The following is an 18,315-nucleotide window of genomic DNA, read 5'->3' as shown; positions in this document are numbered from 1 at the left end:
GGCCATGTCGCCCATGCTCAAAAGCTATTAATAAATTTGCCAATTACCACTTGAAATAACAAATATGTAGCTCAAATTAAGAGTTTTTTTTTTTATTGTCTCAACAAGACCGCTCATGGTTTTATTTTCAGTAGGCTAGATTATTCTAATGGTGTCTCTACCGTTTTTTATAAAAAAAAGAGCTATATAATAAGCAGCTGCAGACTTATACTACCGTATTTTTCGGACTATAAGTCGCATTTTTTTTCATAGTTTGGGTGGGGGAGCGACTTATACTCAGGACCGACTTATAAGTGAATTTTTTTCACAAATTTTTACTTGATTAACACATTACTTACTAGTATAGTTGATCACTTCACATGTTATTTTCACTTGAAACCGCACTATGACTGTGGAATAATTGGAGCCTTACAGATGATTCGATAAACGTATTTGTGTCATAGTTATTTGACATATAGTTTATTTAGAGTAGCAACGTGTGTGTTGTTAGACTTCAGTAATTTCCGATTGTCTAGGGAGGCCGTGAAGGCAGTGCGGGGGGGGTGGGGGGTGGGGGAAGAGCGATCCAGGGTGCTTGCGTGTGTTGGCTCATATGTTGAGCCAACACACGCAAGCACCAGTGAAAAGGGCCAGTTACCAAACCCACGTCTTGCCTGGTACTTTGTTAAAGGTACAATACAGTTATATACTAGATCTGTGGAATAATTGGGGCCGCAGCTGATGCGAGGGCGCACGTAGGTCTGGAATCGACAGCTGTTTTTTGTTTTTTGTTTTTTTTTTTACACAGAATGAATATTCCGGTGGATTTAATGATTTGGAGTGACACGGATGGTTCGTTAAAATTCTTGTTTATATTACATTTATTTGATATATCTAGTCTGACGTCAACAGTTGTGTATTTTATTTATTTTTTTCATACAGAGAGGATAAATATTCCGATGGATTTAATAATTTAGAGCAGGGGTGTCAAACTAATTTTTTTCGGGGGCCGCATTGTAGTCATAGCTTCGTTCAGAGGGCAATTATGACTGTCAACCCAAATAAATGTTTGAGCACCTTAAATTTTATACAGTAAAAGCTACAAAACAAACTGCCAATAACTCGTTTTCAAATCAGACGAGTAAACATTGGTCAAATGTTTAAAAAAAAGATATTAAAAGTGAAGACAATTTGCAATTCTAGTAATCACGCATGAATTTGATACACAATTTATCTTTGCGGGCCACATAAAATGATGTGGCGGGCCGTATCTGGCCCCCAGGCCGTGAGTTGGACACCTGTGATTTAGAGTGTCACGGATGTTTTTTTAAAATTGTTCTTTATATTACATTTATTTGATATATCTAGTCTGACGTCAGCAGTGCACAAAGTCTTTCTGGCGTCAACAGCCGTGTGTGTGCGTGTATTTTATTTTTTTTTAAGTGAAACAACACGAAGATTCAGTTGGCTTTAAAGATTTGGAGTGACACGGATGGTTTGATAAAATTGTTGTTTATATTATTGTTATTTCATACATAGTTTATATATTGTTATATGGGCCTGTAGTAAAATTTGAACTGCAACGCGCCGCTGACGTCAGACATGTTTACATAAAGGAGGACGAACTAGATCGATGGCTGTAATGATTTGGAGTGACAGAGATGGTTTGATAAAGGTGTTATTTATGTTATAGTTATTTGAATAAGTGTTAATGTTACATCAGGCCCGTTCTCAGCTTCTCGTTTGTGTTTATGTCACGTTAGCATACCGTATCGTTAGCATGTTGTTGCTGGTTCAGGCTGATGTCAGGGCGCATGCGTGGCGTTGTTGACAAAGGATGAGGAATTTGATCGATGGTTTTAATGATTTGGAGTGACACAGATGATTTAGTAATATTATTGCTTGTATAATAGTTATTTGATATATCATTTATATATCGTTATATGGGCCTGTGGAATATTTTGAAGTGGAAGCGCCGTCAGCGGCGCGCACCCATTGTTGACATAAAGGACGATCAATGGATTTAATGAATTGGAGTGACATATGGTTTTATAAACGTGTTATTTATGCAATAGTTATTTGAATAACTCTGAATGTTACATCAGGCCCGCTCTCAGCTTTTCGTTTGTGTTTATGTCACGTTAGCATACCTATCGTTTAGCCTGTTGTTGCTCATTCATGTGTGTTTTTGGTGTTGGATTTTGTCGAATAAATTTCCCCCAAAATGCGACTTATACTCCGATGCGAATTATATATGTTTTTTTCCTCCACATTGTGCATTTTATGGCTGATGCGACTTTAGTCCGAAAAATACGGTAGTCCTTCTAAACACCAGCAAATACCACCTCTTCACACCAGCCATCAAATCACATTGCCGTTCAGTAAGTCAAAGAATACATTTTAAAATCTTGCTGCTGCTCTGTGAATCTCTAAATAGTCTTGGACCAAAATACATGTAAGATACCGTATTGGCCCGAATATAAGACGACCCTGATTATACGACGCCCCCCTCTTTTTCAAGACGCAAGTTTGAAAAGAATTTTTGAACACCAAATTTGATTTTTATACAGAAAATAATTACAGTACATCTGAAATAAATGATTATAATAATATATTCGAGAGAAAAAGCATGTTGTTTTGCCTCATTCAATTCATGCAAAAACTGTCTTATCAAATCTTAATATCTGAACATTTAAATATGTAAACTAAAATGCAATCACATTTGTAAATGAATGGCTTCTGGTTTTTGAAATGTAAATAAACCTACTACTACTGTGATAAAACAACAAAATTGCAATAACTGCATTAACCATCAAAGTAAAGTCTAACTGTAACTGTAGTCTTGAAACAAATTTGAATAAGGAAAAACATTGCAATAAAATATTGCAAACTGCTACCGCTATTTTTATTTTTATTCTTCGTGACAAGGGTTTGCTTTGACCTGGGGAGTTAAGTTCAGCATTAGCTTTGAAGATATCTGGCGTTGTGAATGGGCATAATGTCTAGACCCCGAATAAAAGACGACCCCAACTTTTTCAGTCTTATTTCAATGCAAAAAAAACACCGTCTTATATTCGGGCCAATACGGTATATCAGGATTGATAATGTGCATATCGCACAGTACTATTACTTTGTATATTACAGAGTGAGAACATTTCAATGAATCACACCAGATTTCCAGCTCTGGGCCCAGTCTGTATTTGGCTCCATGTTCTTTGGCAATCTCAATACCTATAGGAAAACAAAGAACAAACATCAAATGATTAGACAGATTAAATTAATTGTAGATTATTATTTTTTTTACTGTTTTGCATTTTAATGCTTACTACAAAGTTTATTTTTTGTAGCTCAGTGGTAGAGTGGTTATTCTCCAACCCAGAGGCTGGGGGTTCGATCCCCAGCCACTACGACCATGTTAGTTTCCTTGAGCAAGACATTGAAAACTCAAAATTACTTTATTTATCAGTTAGGAACTTCATTTGCAGACAGAGCGCTAGCATAGGCAGAGGCACACATTTTGTACGATAAAGTTTCATCGATATTTTATTTATTTCGGCAAGTACCGTATTTTTCGGACTATAAGGCGCACCTAAAAACGTAAAATTTTCTCAAAAGCCGACAGTGCACCTTATAATACGGTACGCCTTATATATGGACCAAATTCCTAAATTTAAACTGGCCGCTGAAGACTATGAATCATGAATCAAAAATACTATGGATCATTATTTTGTGATTATAAAGTTATTTGTTGCGTCTGAAGTTGAAATAAAAAAGATAAAATGGAGAATGATTTGATTTGGATTAAAAATCTTGCATTAATGATGATCAAACATACTGTAATGAAGCTGTGTAATTATGCATTCCTTAGGTCATGCAGCAAGAAAAATGGAATATCCAAGCAATAATCCATCCATCCATCCATCCATCCATCTTCTTCCGCTTATCCGGGGTCGGGTCGCGGGGGCAGCAGCTTTAGGAGGGACTCCCAGACTTCCCTCTCCCCAGCCACTTCATCCAGCTCATCCCGGGGGATCCCAAGGCGTTCCCAGGCCAGCTGAGAGACATAGTCTCTCCAGCGCGTCCTGGGTCGTCCCCGGGGTCTCCTACCGGTGGGACATGCCCGGAACACCTCCCCAGGGAGGCGTCCAGGAGGCATCCTGATAAGATGCCCGAGCCACCTCATCTGGCTCCTCTCAACGTGGAGGAGTAGCGACTCTACTCCGAGTCTCTCCCGGATGACCGAGCTCCTCACCCTATCTCTAAGGGAGAGCCCGGACATCCTGCGGAGAAAACTCATTTCGGCCGCTTGTATCCGGGATCTCGTTCTTTCGGTCACGACCCATAGCTCGTGACCATAGGTGAGGGTAGGAGCGTAAATCGACCGGTAAATTGAGAGCTTTGCCTTTTGGCTCAGCTCTCTCTTCACCACAACGGACCGGTACAGGGTCCGCATTACTGCGGACGCTGCACCGATCCGCCTGTCGATCTCGCACTCCATCCTCCCCTCACTCGTGAACAAGACTCCAAGATACTTGAACTCCTCCACTTGGGGCAGGATCTCATCCCCGATCCGGAGAGGGCATTCCACCCTTTTCCGATCGAGGACCATGGACTCGGATTTGGAGGTGCTGACCCTCATCCCGACCGCTTCACACTCGGCTGCGAACCGTTCCAGCGAGAGCTGGAGATCACGGCCTGAAGAAGCCAACAGCACCACGTCATCTGCAAAAAGCAGAGACGCGATGCTGAGGTCCCCAAACCGGACCCCCTCAACGCCTCGGCTGCGCCTAGAAATTCTGTCCATAAAAATTATGAACAGAATCGGTGACAAAGGGCAGCCTTGGCGGAGTCCAACCCTCACTGGGAACGAATCCGACTTACTGCCGGAAATGCGGACCAGACTCTGGCATCGGTGATACAGGGACCGAACCGCCCTTATCAGGCACCCCGTACTCCCGAAGCACCCTCCACAGAACCTCCCGAGGGACACGGTCGAACGCCTTCTCCAAGTCCACAAAACACATGTGGACTGGTTGGGCGAACTCCCATGCACCCTCGAGGATCCTGCCGAGGGTGTAGAGCTGGTCCACTGTTCCACGGCCAGGACGAAAGCCACACTGTTCCTCCTGAATCCGAGGTTCGACCTCCCGACGGACCCTCCTCTCCAGCACCCCTGAATAGACCTTACCAGGGAGGCTGAGGAGTGTGATTCCATCCAAGCAATAATAATAAATTTTATTACAGGCTTTTGGCGCACGGGGTAAAAAACAAACATCACATACCGTATTTTTCAGACTATAAGTCGCGTTTTTTTTTTTCATAGTTTGGGTGGGGGGGGCGACTTATACTGAGGAGCGACTTATATGTGAATTTTTTCACAAAATTTCAAAATTCCCCAAAAAAAAAAAAAAAGGTGAAACCGCGATAAACGAACCGCGATGTCGCAAGGGATTATTGTAATTTGAAGTTCAAGTGATGTCAGCGTCGCAGCACGGCAGTTGTTTACATACATAAAGGATAAAGAGTCGATCACGGGATGACGAAGATGACAAAGGGTCCCACGTATTACCGGCATCATTAGCGGCTTTGTTTGTAAGTGACACGGAGGACGAAGAGTTTGAAGGATTTAATGATTTGGAGTGACACAGAAGGTTTGAAAAACTATTATGGCTTTTACGCAGGCCCGGTCCTACGCTACGGAGTTCTCTTTCAACTCCGTAGATGGTCGTCGGGGGCCGGCGCTCGGCCAGGTGGCTGTCCGGGGACGGTGGATGGGGCTCCGACATGGCTTTTACACACGCCCGGTCCTACTCTACGGAGCTCTCTTTCACCTCCGTGGATGGAAGTCGGGGGCCGGCGCTCGGCCCGGTGGCTGTCCAGGGACGATGGATGGGGCTCGGACATGGCTTTTACGCACGCCCGGTCCTATTCTATGGAGCTCTCTTCCACCTCCGTGGCTGGAAGTGCCACCTCCGGGGATGAAAGTCCACGCCGCTACACGCCTGGAAGTCGACGCCGGTGCTTGGGGCCGTGTGGGGGTTAACTATTTATGTTATAGTTATTCGATATATTTCATTTCGTGTAGCAACTTGTATATGTTTTTATCATTACAGTTCAGTAGTTGTTGGCTCATTGAACTCGTTTTGTTAAATAAAGAGCCGTTTACCAAACCCACGTCTTTCCTTGTACTTTGTTAACGCTACAATATATAGTTATATACTAGATCTGTGGAATAACGACAAGGCTGATGTCAGGGCGCACGCGTGGCGTTGTTGACAAAGGACAAGGAATTTGATCGATGGATTCAATGATTTGGAGTGACACAGATGGTTTGATAATATTATTGCTTATAGAATAGTTATTTGATATATAATTTACATATTGTTATATGGGCCTGTGGAATATTTTGAAGTGCAACCGCCGTCAGCTGCGCGCACCCGGCCAGCATTGTTGACATAAAGGACTATCGATGGATTTAATGAATTGGAGTGACACAGATGGTTTTATAAACGTGTTATTTATGTAATAGTTATTTGAATAACTCTGAATGTTATGTCAGGCCGGTTCTCAGCTCTTCGTTTGTGTTTGTCACGTTAGCATACCTATCGTTTTGCCTGTTGTTGCTCGTTCATGTCTGTTCTGGGTGTTGGATTTTGTCAAATAAATTTCCCCCAAAATGCGACTAATACTGCGGAGCGACTTATATATGTTTTTTATGTTATCGTGCATTTTATGACTAATGCAACCTATATTCCAGAGCGCCTTTTAGTCCGAAAAATATGGCAATAAAAGAGAATCTAGTTGCATTGTTCTACAGGAAAGCGGCACTCAGCAGCTTCGAGATATCTCACTAAGTCAAAGTCAAATTGTTAATTGTCAATTCCTCCGCATGTCAAGACACACAGAGATCGAAATTACGTTTCTCACTATCCCAGGGTGACAAGACAGAGTTCACAACGCACATACAAGTAAACAACGGCCGAAGAGGTGTCAGACAGCTGAGGAGGGGTCAGACAGCTGCAGAGGAACAACGTGGCAACATGACTCTTATCTGTTTGAACAACAATCCATTTATTGGAATATTAGCTGAACAACGTGGCAACGCGACTCCTTTCTGTTTGAACAACAATCCATTTATTGCTATGTTAGCTGAACAGCGTTGCTACAGTTGTGTAATCCCCTTCCTTTAGTGTCACAACGCCTATGTAACCAGGGCATCCTAAACAGAATAAAAGGGGGAGGCAAAAACAGAGAGCTCCAGAACTGATGGAGACTGCAACTGAGCGCTCTCTGTCGTTCTCCTCGCGAGTAAAGCAATTACTGGTTGTCTTCTCTTCTCCGTTCTCAGTGTTTAATAAGTGTCTGATGGTGCTTAGACCTGACACAGGGACACACTCTGGACAAAATAAAACCAGAGATAGCATTTCTCTGAGATTTTACTGGGCAGGGATGTCTGACATTAAAAAGTGGGTATGTAAACATTAGAAAAACAATATAGTAATTGTTTGTTCAGTATTTTTTAAGGTCTGATAACATAATGGAATAAAACCATTCCTTTGCATTTCCAAACAATTCAAAATGATTATCTAAGAGCTTGCCCTTCTTTTTGCATGCATTTAATCACCATTATGCCTAATTTCCCACAAAAATTGCCATTGTTAGGTTTCCCAGTGCACAGCATGTCAGACTAGTGGCTCATCTATAAAAAAGCCAATAGAGGTCATGCCTATGCAGGTCAGTTAATCCAAACAATGTTGTTCTCTATTTTGACTTAAGGTCTGTATATTCTATACGTGACATACAGTATGTAGCTATTTTTCAGCAACAACAGCTTCAAATTTTTTCTTAAAAATATTTCTTCGTTAGGTTTCTCAGCCGTTTGAACAGCTGGGGATGGACTTCATCGGTAAACTGACTGAGACCAAAACTAGATTTCAATACATCTGTGTTATAATGGATTATTTTACCAAATGCCCTCAAGTTTATCCGTTGAGCTCAAAGTCTGCAGCAGAAGTCACAGCCTGCATTGTAAAATGTGTCCAGCAATTTGAATCGCCCAAAAGAATACGAACAGATCAGGGCAAAGAATTTGTCAATGAAGGAAGTACTATTGTATTTGGCAGAAATAATCTGCTTTGTAGCTGTCAAATGCAAGGCTCTGAGGGTACATTTGGCCTGCTACTATTTTTTCATACTGTTAATTGCATTTTGTCTGTATTTTGTGACTATTGCAGTTGTGGGTGCCATCTTTTCCTTCTGTGCATTTGTGACGCAAAGCCAGTATAGTGAGGATGCTAAGCTCACATTTTCAAACACTATTTCACTGCAAGATTGTCTAACTCAATTATTTATTCTTTCCCTTGGCAATTGTGTGAAACGCTCAAGATAAAAAGAGGCCTTTGCTTGCCATACCCAATGGGTTGGTTGAAAAACTAAATGGAACGATTCAAAGGTGAATCCTTTGTTTAACCAAATTAAATTTTGACAATTTCTTATGAGTCAGAGTCAGAGTCAGCTTTATTGTCAATTTCTCCACATGCCAAAGACACACAAAGAAACCGAAATTTCGTTCCCCCCTATCCCACGGTGACAAGACATGGCTCACAACAGACAAACAAGTAAACAAGTATAACAAAAGCGTGCTAAATAAATAATGAATAAATAACACAACAATAAATAAATAAATAAGAGGAGCAGAAAAAAAGGAGCAAGTGCGCGTACAGCAGACATTCCCGAAAATAGCGCAACAGTGCCGCACGCTACGCAGAAGGGGGTAGCGAGTTCAGGGCCCTAACAGCCTGGAGAAAGAAGCTGTTGGCGAGTCTGGTGGTGCGGGAGCGCAGGCTCCTGTACCTCTTCCCAGAGGGCAGAAGGTCAAACAAAGAGTGAGCCGGGTGACTCACATCTCTGGCAATCGAGGTTGCCTTGCGGGCGAGATGGGAGGTGTAAATGTCCTTCAGGGAGGGGAGCGAAGCACCAATAATCTTACCAGCCGTATTCACTATGCGCTGCAGGGCCTTCAAGTTTTATGATATTGCTTATAAGTTTATTTTTATTTGAGAGAGACACTATCAAAGTAAATTACATACAGTCTAAAACGTTTTGTATTAACAACCACTGTTTGGGTCATTTTGACAATTGTCCAAAATGAATTACAGAAAAACACCACTGTCACCAGTGCAACTTTAAAAATGATTTTTTTTTTTTTTTTTTAGAGTTCTGAGAAAAGTGGTTTGTCAGCATCCAGAAAGCTGGGATGAATATTTGGATGCAGTGATGTTTGGTCTTCGGACCAAAAAACAAATGACGACAAAGTACTCTCCTTACTTTCTAATGTTTGGCAGAGAGTTACGCTACCCCATTCAAGTGCCAGAAAATTACAAGGTAAGAGTTTGGCACATCTAAATCCACGATCCATCACAAGGATTTACAGTATCATGGAAAGGTTATTTAAAACAAACAAGTCCAATTTGCTTGTTCAATATATTCGTTCTTTTGTTGCATCTTAATTGCAAATCACGAATACAAAACTAAAACTTGCTGATGCTTTAATCATTACAGCAAATATTTTCCAAAGGTTGATGGCACTGAGGAGGATGTGATGGGACTGGAACTGCTGGGACAGGATTATGAAAAACAAGAGCTAACATTTGAGCTGGTTAGGGAAAACATTAAAAAGGCACAAGAAAAAAAAGGCACCCAAAAAGCATTTCAGGGACCACAGTGCTTTTAAATTTAGAAGACCTAGTTCTGAGGCAAAACATAAGGAGTCAGCAAAGAAAGGGAAGAAAATTAGACCCAAACTTTTTTTGGGCCATACAAAATTGTGGCTATTGAGGGTAAAACAGTTGACCTCCGAGATAAAAATGGAAAATTGATTCCCAAAATAAATATTGATCACTTAAAACCATACAAAGAAAATAAACAAGGAGTGCCCCACAGGTATGGTTAAAAAAAAAAAAAGGAGCATCCTCATGGGGGACACAGTCACCACCTATCAGTCAGCCACAACCAACTGCTGTACCTCCAACCAATGCCTCTCCAGTCACAACTCCTCCAGCCTCAGCTCCCTCTCCCTCTGCCACTGCTCCTCCAGCCTCAGCTCCCCCAGCCACTGATCCCTCTGCAACAGCTCCAGCCTCAGCTCCTACAGCCATTGCTCCCTCTGCCACTGCTCCTCCAGCCTCAACTTTCAGTTGTGTGTGTGAAAGCATTTTACGTTTGTGTGTGTGTGTGTGTGTGTGTGTGTGTGTGTGTGTGTGTGTGTGTGTGTATGTGTGTGTGTGTGTGTGCGTGTGTGTGTTAAGGTGTGTGTGTATACGTGTGCGAAAGCATTTCAGTTGTGTGTGTGTGTGTGTGTGTGTGTGTGTGTGTGTGTGTGTGTGTGTGTGTGTGTGTGTGTGTGTGTGTGTCTGTGAAAGCATTTCAGTTGTGTGTGAGAGAACATGACATTTTAGACATGTGTGTGAAAGCAGTTAACTTGTGTGTGAATGCCTTTCAGTTGTGTTCGTGAGAACACGACATTCAATGGTGCTTGTGAAAGCATTTTAGTTGTGTGTGTGAGAACATTTCACTGGTGTGTGTAGAAGCATTTCAGCTGTGTGTGCAAGAACACAACATTTCAGTTGTGTGTATATACGTAAGCGTTACACTTTTGTGTGAGGTTTTTACTGTGGTGTGTGATTTTTTTTCTTTCATATGTATATATAATATATTTACATATATTATATATACATATATTTCATATGTGAATGGTAATCCTGAATTATGTCCCTAACACCTTACCATTTGCATTGTTGAATTATGTGTTGTTTTGGGGCAACAGGACTAAATAATGATCAGTTAAAATTTAAAATGTACAGTAATGTACCATACCAGTTCAGTGGCCTAGTGGTAGAGTGTCCACCCTGAGACTGGAAGGTTGTGGGTTCAAACCCTGACCGGGTCATACCAAAGACTATAAAAATGGGACCCATTGCCTCCCTGCTTGGCACTCAGCGTTAAGGGTTGGAATTGGGGGGTTAGATCACCAAATGATTCCTGAGCGCAGCACCGCTGCTGCTCACTGCTCCCCTCTCCCCCAGGGGATGGATCAAAATCACACGGGGATGGGTTAAATGCAGAGGACAAATTTCACCACACCCAGATGTGTGTGTGACGATCATTGGGACTTTAACTTTTTTAACTTTTTAATGATTACATAAAGTTTTAATAAAGTATTATTTAGCCTCAAGCAAAAACTCAATTGGCATTAAGCATTTATTTTCTTTTTCTTTACACATTTCATTGTAATGATTTGTAGACATATAATTTTTTATGTTTTTTTTATATTTCTTTTTAGATGAACCCAGTGATACAGGGTCATTGTTGGCATTTTTAATGAGCACAATTTGTAAAATATGTAAAATATGCAATCATGCCAGGATAGTCTAAAAAGCACATTAAAAAAAGCTTGGAATCAAGAACAGCTTGTAAAATTCAGAGTAGTATTGAGAATTCAACATGTAACTGAAGATTAACGCTTTCATTTGAAAATTGACTAGGTTTTTGTTGTTGTAAATAAAAATGTATGTGTTGATTAAATTGACCCATAAAACTTGAAATTTGCATTGATAACAATTTCTTATGAGGTTTTATGTTTTGGCCAGTGGTCCCCAACCCCCGGGCCGCGGAACGGTACCAGTCCGTGGCTCATTTGGTACCGGGCCGCACAAGAAAGAATAAATAATTTGCATTATTTTACTTTATATTGTGGTATACTGTGGTGTTCGCATGCAAAATTCCCCCATGGAACTCAGGGTTGAAGGCTTCGTTGGGATGGTGGTGTTTATGTGGTAATACACTTCCGTTGTTGTTCTGCTAAATGATTGGCTGGAAAGACAGTACAATGACGTTTGGCACTCAGCATTAAGGGTTGGAATTGGGGGGTAAGATCACCAAATGATTCCCGGGCGCGGCACCACTGCTGCCCACTGCTCCCTTCGGGGATGGGTTAAATGCAGAGACAAATTTCACCGCACCCAGATGTGTGTGCGACAATCATTGGGGCTTTAACTTTAACTTTAGGAATGTGGTTGGTCTGTTTTGCGAAAATAGGATTGTAATTCAAACACGGACGATTTTTGCAAAGAAAACGTCCATAAACAATGTGCAATCAATGATTATTTGATTAATTGATGCTTTCGACATTTGAATTCAATTTGCTAGAATTGTTTTTAGAAGCATTCTTCGCAGAAACCATGATGTCATCAAACACCGGTCCATAAATATATCGTCTGATAGTAATCCGGTCCGTGGTGCTAAAAAGGTTAGGGAACACTGTATTAGGGCATCAATGGGCAAGAAAGGTTACAATTTTTCAAGGTGAACCAGTGGCACTGTCCCCCATCCCGGCAGCAAGATGGAAGCTCTTGTGGTGGCGTTTGCATTGAAAGTATGAATTTGCTTTACAGACTAGATTCACCAAACTCATATCACCCATCCATCCATCCATTTTCTGAACCGCTTAGTCCCCACGGGGGTCGCGGGCGTGCTGGAGCCTATCCCAGCCGTCATCGGGCAGTAGGCGGGGGACACCCTGAACCGGTTGCCAGCCAATCGCAGGGCACACAGAGACAAACAACCATTCGCACTCGCACTCACACCTAGGGACAATTTGGAGTGATCAATCGGCCTACCAAGCATGTTTTTGGGATGTGGGAGGAAACCGGAGTGCCCGGAGAAAACCCACGCGGGCTCGGGGAGAACATGCAAACTCCGTACAGGGAGGGCGGTGGAATCGAACCCGCACCCTCCTAACTGTGAGGCGGACGTGCTACCCAGTGCGCCGCCGAGCCGCCCTCATATCACCCAATTATGCAAAAACCTGATCAAACATTACTCAAAATTAAAGAACGAATTGAGAGTTCATACAACAAAGGGTTAAAACAAACTATTGTCTGACAGCAGAATTGTCTATAGTATATAGGTACAAAATGGCAAACATTTAAAGCATTCTTTAGGCACTGTAAACATCTGACTTTTCTTTTCCAGTTCGCAGAACATCTTACAAAACAAAGTAAATGATTTCCCAGCAAAGGCATAGGACAGGGGTCGGGAACCTATGGCTCGCGAGCCATATATGGCTCTTTTGGTGACTGTGTTTGGCTCGCGGACAAATTTGACATTTCAATGGAGGATATGCACAGACGTCACAGATCGGGGCGGCCATTATTGTTTGGGTGGCAAAAAGCCTCGTCTGCTGCCACTAGACTCGTGAGGACGGCGGCCTGGGTAGGTGTCGTGAGTGATTATTTCGTCCAGTTGAACCAAGAAAGCCGCAAGAGATACATTGAAAAGTTAAAAAAATATAACGTTCGTGTTGATCCGCTGTGGAAAGTAAGAACGCCACCAGCTCAAGCGTAGCAGAAGCTGGGACAGCAACCGTTTGATCCTCTGATAAGGCGACTTTTCCGCCAGTAACATATCCAGACATTTACAACTATTTGATAGATTGTTCAAGTCCATATACCATGGAAAACCTCAGAGCCTACAAGAGTTTGCAACAATATCGCTACCTGACTGGTGGTTATGTCCATTCCGAGTCACAGCCAGTGGAGCGAAACGGAGAAGATGCCAGCCATGGCAGCACATAATATAATAATAATATATTATAATTGTAGATATGTGAACAATCTAATTGTTAGAAACTAGCAATTGGACAAACATACTGTAATGAAGCTGTGTAATTATGCATTCCTTAGGTTATGGCCGAGTAGCAGGAAGAAAAAAAAGAATATCTGCGCAATAATAATAAACTGTATTACAGGCTCTTGGCCCACAGGGTAAAAAACAAACATCACATACATTAAAATGAATAAAAAGAGTACATTTCAAATGTTATGAGAGGCACTCATGCCAGCGTCCTCTGATGGTGGATGTGTACCTTATAGCACTACATCCAGTATACCTCACAGATGAATGATGACGTCAGTAAAACGAAATTACGTACTTCCCACAAAGTGATCTGAGCAGATGTAAGAATGGATAGTTGGCTTCCAAAGCTTGGAGCTGTTGTAGCCATGTTCCGCCTTACAAAGCGCCGCCACCCAGCTATCCTTTCTGGTCTGATCCGCAGGGAACCGATATAACTTCTTGGTATTGCTTTTTTGGAAGCGATAGGCACACCCTATGGCACAACAACTCTTCACCATGGTTTAAGTTGCCTACGTAACATCTCTGCCACGATCTGCAACCGATAAAATGCTAAAAAATGCTCCAGTACCAGCCTTGGCCCTATTAGCGTCCGCCGCTTTTTGCCAGCCAAACAAACAGTCGGCCGGCCTGTGACGTCACATGCATATCCTCCATTGAAGTCATGAATAATTTTGTTATATTATCAAAGAAAAAAATAGACCTACTGAAATCAAAATGTTAAATTAGCTTTCAAAATATAAAATACGATCATATTTGCAATCCATCCCATCTGTTTTCTACCGCTGAAATCCACAGTTGCATCATCAGCCAATCCCAACTGCCCTTTGGTTTACAGAAGGGTGACGCCAGGTCAGACAAAAAAAGCGCGATTTTTATTGGACAATGTTCCTGTCACACACCCACGACCACACCCTTCTAATCTGGCCAAATGCACACCTGCTGCTGGTTAGTCGACGCTCGACCACGACTTCGCTTTTCACAATTCCCCACGCGTGCCTACCTCGCTGATGACGAAGAGAAAAAAAGATGACAGTTATCGAACATTTCAGAGTGAGTGGACCGAAGAAATCACATTTGTGGAGAGAGGAGGCTCTGCTATGTGCCTCATATTAGAGTCTCAGAGTCTTTGCTGTGCAATAACATCCTGCTCTCCACACCTTTTTTTAATTGAATTGTCTACACTGTTTGTACTATGTTTCTTCTTTGCATCCATTGCAGCCTGGTCATCTGTCTCTTCTCAAGGTTTCTCATTTCCCCACCATTGACCCTTTCCAGTTTGCGTACCGTGCCAAACGGTCCTCTGAGGATGCCATCTGCTCTGCCCTCCACTCGGCCCTCACCCACCTGGAGAGAAAGGACTCATATGTGAGGTTGCTGTTTGTGGACTTCAGCTCTGCCTTCAACACCATTGTGCCGCAGCGACTCATCTGCAAACTCAGTACCTCCCTCTGCAACTGGCTACTGGACTTCCTCTGTCAGAGGCCTCAGGTGGTGCGTGTTGGCGATAAATCTCCGCCAGCATCATGCTGAGCACGGGGGCCCCCCAGGGCTGCGTGCTCAGTCCACTGCTCTTCACCCTGCTGACGCATGACTGCACTGCGACCTACAGCGACAACCGCATAGTGAAGTTTGCTGACGACACGACTCTGGTGGGTCTCATCACGGGGGGCGAAGAGACTCGGTACAGGTCGGAGGTTGACCTTCTGACCACGTGGTGCATTGACAACAACCTCCAGCTGAACGTCAACAAGACCAAGGAAATCGTTGTTGACTTCCGGAAGGGTCAAGCAAAACACCAGTCGCTGATCATCGACGGTGCTGTGGTGGAGAGGGTGAGCTGCACCAAGTTCCTGGGGGTGCACATCAGTGAGGACCTCTCCTGGTCGGCAAACACCACGTCACTGAAAGAAAGCTCAGCGCCGCCTGTACTTCCTGTGGAAGCTCAGGCGTGCATGTGCTCCTCAGGCAGTCCTGTCTACATTCTACCGTGGCACTATTGAGAGCGTCCTCTCCAGTTGCATCGCTGTCTGGGGTGGTAGCTGCACGGCTGGTAAGATTATTGGTGCTTCGCTCCCCTCCCTGAAGGACATTTACACCTCCCATCTCACCCGCAAGGCGACCACGATTGTGAGTGATGTGAGTCACCCAGCTCACTCTTTGTTTGGCCTTCTGCCCTCTGGGGAGAGGTACAGGAGCCTGCGCTCCCGCACCACCAGACTCGCCAACAGCTTCATTCTCCAGGCTGTTAGGACCCTGAATTCGCTACCCCCTTCTGCGTAGCGTGCTGCACTTTTGCGCTATTTTCTGGAATGTCTGCTGTACGCTCTCTTGCTCCTTTTTGCTCCTCTTATTTATTGTCGTGTTATTTATTCATTGTTTATTCAGCACGCTGTTGTTTACTTGATTGTCTATTGTGTGCCATGTCTTGTCACCGTGGGATAGCGGGGAACGATATTTCGGGTTCTTTGTGTGTCTTTGGCATGTGAAGGAATTGACAATAAAGCTGACTTTGACTTTGACTTTGGAGTTTTGAGTTTTTCCTTGGCCTTCTGGGAGTTTAAGATCAGAGGATGTTTGAGAATATTTGTCATTTTTCACACGTCCTGAGTGTTGTTAGTCACCTAAATGTTGAACAGAGGCTGTGACGTACCGAAGTCAAATTCCTTGTTTGGCACGCTCAAACATGGCGATTAAAAATTCTTGAATCTTGAATATGCAATGACAAAATTGCATCAATGAAATGCTCCAATATTAAACGCCACTTTGAGACACGACATGTGACATTTGCAACCAAATACCCAGCTGGGGACAGCATAGAGAATGCGTGTGAAGAGCTCCAGAGGAAGGTCCAAACTAGTCAACAGCAAGTTACACATTTATTGAAAATTATCGTCTGTTCTATGTTAATAGCAGCAAACGTTTTGATGTTTTTGATTTATTAGCGTGTAATATTTTAAAAAGTATTAGACAGTGCTATATTGTAAATGCTCCTTGTTTGTTTGTTTACCAGACTCAGTGTGACGAGAGTTTCAGGTGGTTCATTGTCGTGTGTAGGGGAACCTCCAACCGAGGGGCCTTTTTTTGTACAGCATGCATTGGCAATAAAGTCAAAAGCACTGACATGTTGAAGCTTCGTTGAAGATTTTGTTTTACTTTTATTTCTAAATAGAACATTTTAAGTATTTATATTTTCATGTATGTTCTTATGTTATTGTATGTTAAGTTCTGCAATGCTATTGTACCACTATGTGACATTGTAAATTATATTTTAATGTCAACAAGGATGTAAATGGTTGTGCATGCATTAGAAGGATTTTTGCAACACACTGTTTTCATAAAAACACTTCAATTGAGCATTCAACAGTGGTATGTTTGCTCAGTATGTTGAACTGAAGAGTGCATAACTGACACAATTTCACAAACATAATTGAAAAGCAACCCCAAGAAGCCAGAGGAAAAGTCAGTTTATGTCTAGGACTCACCGTTTTGAAATGGGAGGGTGCGAACATATCCTAACGGCGCTGCTGTTAGAATTTGTACCGTCCCTCTAAATTTGCCTGGGAAGGGGGGAACTTGTTCAAATTTGCCACACTTGCTGAAAAGACCCCCAAGAACACAGAGAAAAAGTCAGTTTGAGTCCAGGGCTCACCGTTTTGTGCTGAGAGGTGGGTCTTATTCTAACAGGTTGAATTACTTTACTTTACTCTAACAGAGCTCCTGTTACAATTTTTAGCCCTCTTCCCCACCACCTGTAACTTTGCTTGGGACAAAACGAGCCTTCAGAACTGAAATTCATTTTCATAATTAATGATTTCATCACAAAACTTTGCTCATGAATGCAAACATGTGTGGCTTTGAACACTTACATTGCTGTAATGTCAGCATTTAATTATTATGCATTGTCATTTTTAACTCAATTTAATAAATACAAAGATAAGTTTGACAATAACAGAATAATAAAAACTGAGTAATGATGATCACAGTGAAAAATAAAGTCCCCTGTAATATCCTCTTGTAACATGTAATGTACCCCGAAAGGTGGAGCTCCTTTGCGTCGAGGTTAATGATCAGGCTCGTACATTTTTGAATGTACACCTGCACTCCCTGCAAAGTGCTTACGTACTCATTGCTTTTTGGTTGACTAACGCAAACGAGTGTTCTTCATGTTGTTATTGAAAACAAGCTGGTACTATCTGCCGGACGGCATTGGCTTTCTCCTCACACGTGATGCGTGTGCGCTCCCGCCGCAGGAAATACGAATTTTCACGAGGGTAACTACTTTGGCTCAACACCAGAATGTGCCGCACTTAGGCATAACAGTGGGCGTATGGGATGTCGATGCTTTTCTTGTTATAGTAATCCCTCACCACTTCGTGCTTCACCTATTGCAGTCTCGATGCATCGCAGGTTATTATGAAAAGAAATAGTCAAACCCAAGTTTTCGACCACAATCCGTTCCAGAAGGCGGCTCAAGAAGTGAATTGTTCGAATACCGAATCTATTTTTACCTTTACAAATTATGGAAAAAAAATGTATCTGTTCCAAGACTAAACAAACACCTTTTTTAAGCATTTTTTCATTTGCGCATTTTTGTCCGATCGCGCAACTGCAGCACACCGCCGAACGCGCAACCGTAGCGCG

General features: G+C 42.5%; 1 protein-coding gene across 2 annotated transcripts in view; it reads right to left on the bottom strand.

Moving 5' to 3' along the window:
- Positions 1 to 18,315, bottom strand: part of LOC125968090 (glutamine-dependent NAD(+) synthetase-like) — a 66,909-nt gene that overhangs the window by 44,679 nt on the left and 3,915 nt on the right. For both annotated transcript variants that reach the window (XM_049719244.2, XM_049719245.2), the window contains exon 2: positions 3,150 to 3,210. In XM_049719244.2, coding sequence (XP_049575201.1) covers positions 3,150 to 3,210 — 61 coding nt within the window. The remainder of the gene's footprint in view (positions 1 to 3,149; positions 3,211 to 18,315) is intronic.

Source organism: Syngnathus scovelli, unplaced genomic scaffold (assembly GCF_024217435.2).
Source record: "Syngnathus scovelli strain Florida unplaced genomic scaffold, RoL_Ssco_1.2 HiC_scaffold_44, whole genome shotgun sequence".
Taxonomy (NCBI): domain Eukaryota; kingdom Metazoa; phylum Chordata; class Actinopteri; order Syngnathiformes; family Syngnathidae; genus Syngnathus; species Syngnathus scovelli.
Note: the sequence above shows the minus strand (reverse complement) of the source record. Positions and strands in the feature narration are given on the sequence as shown.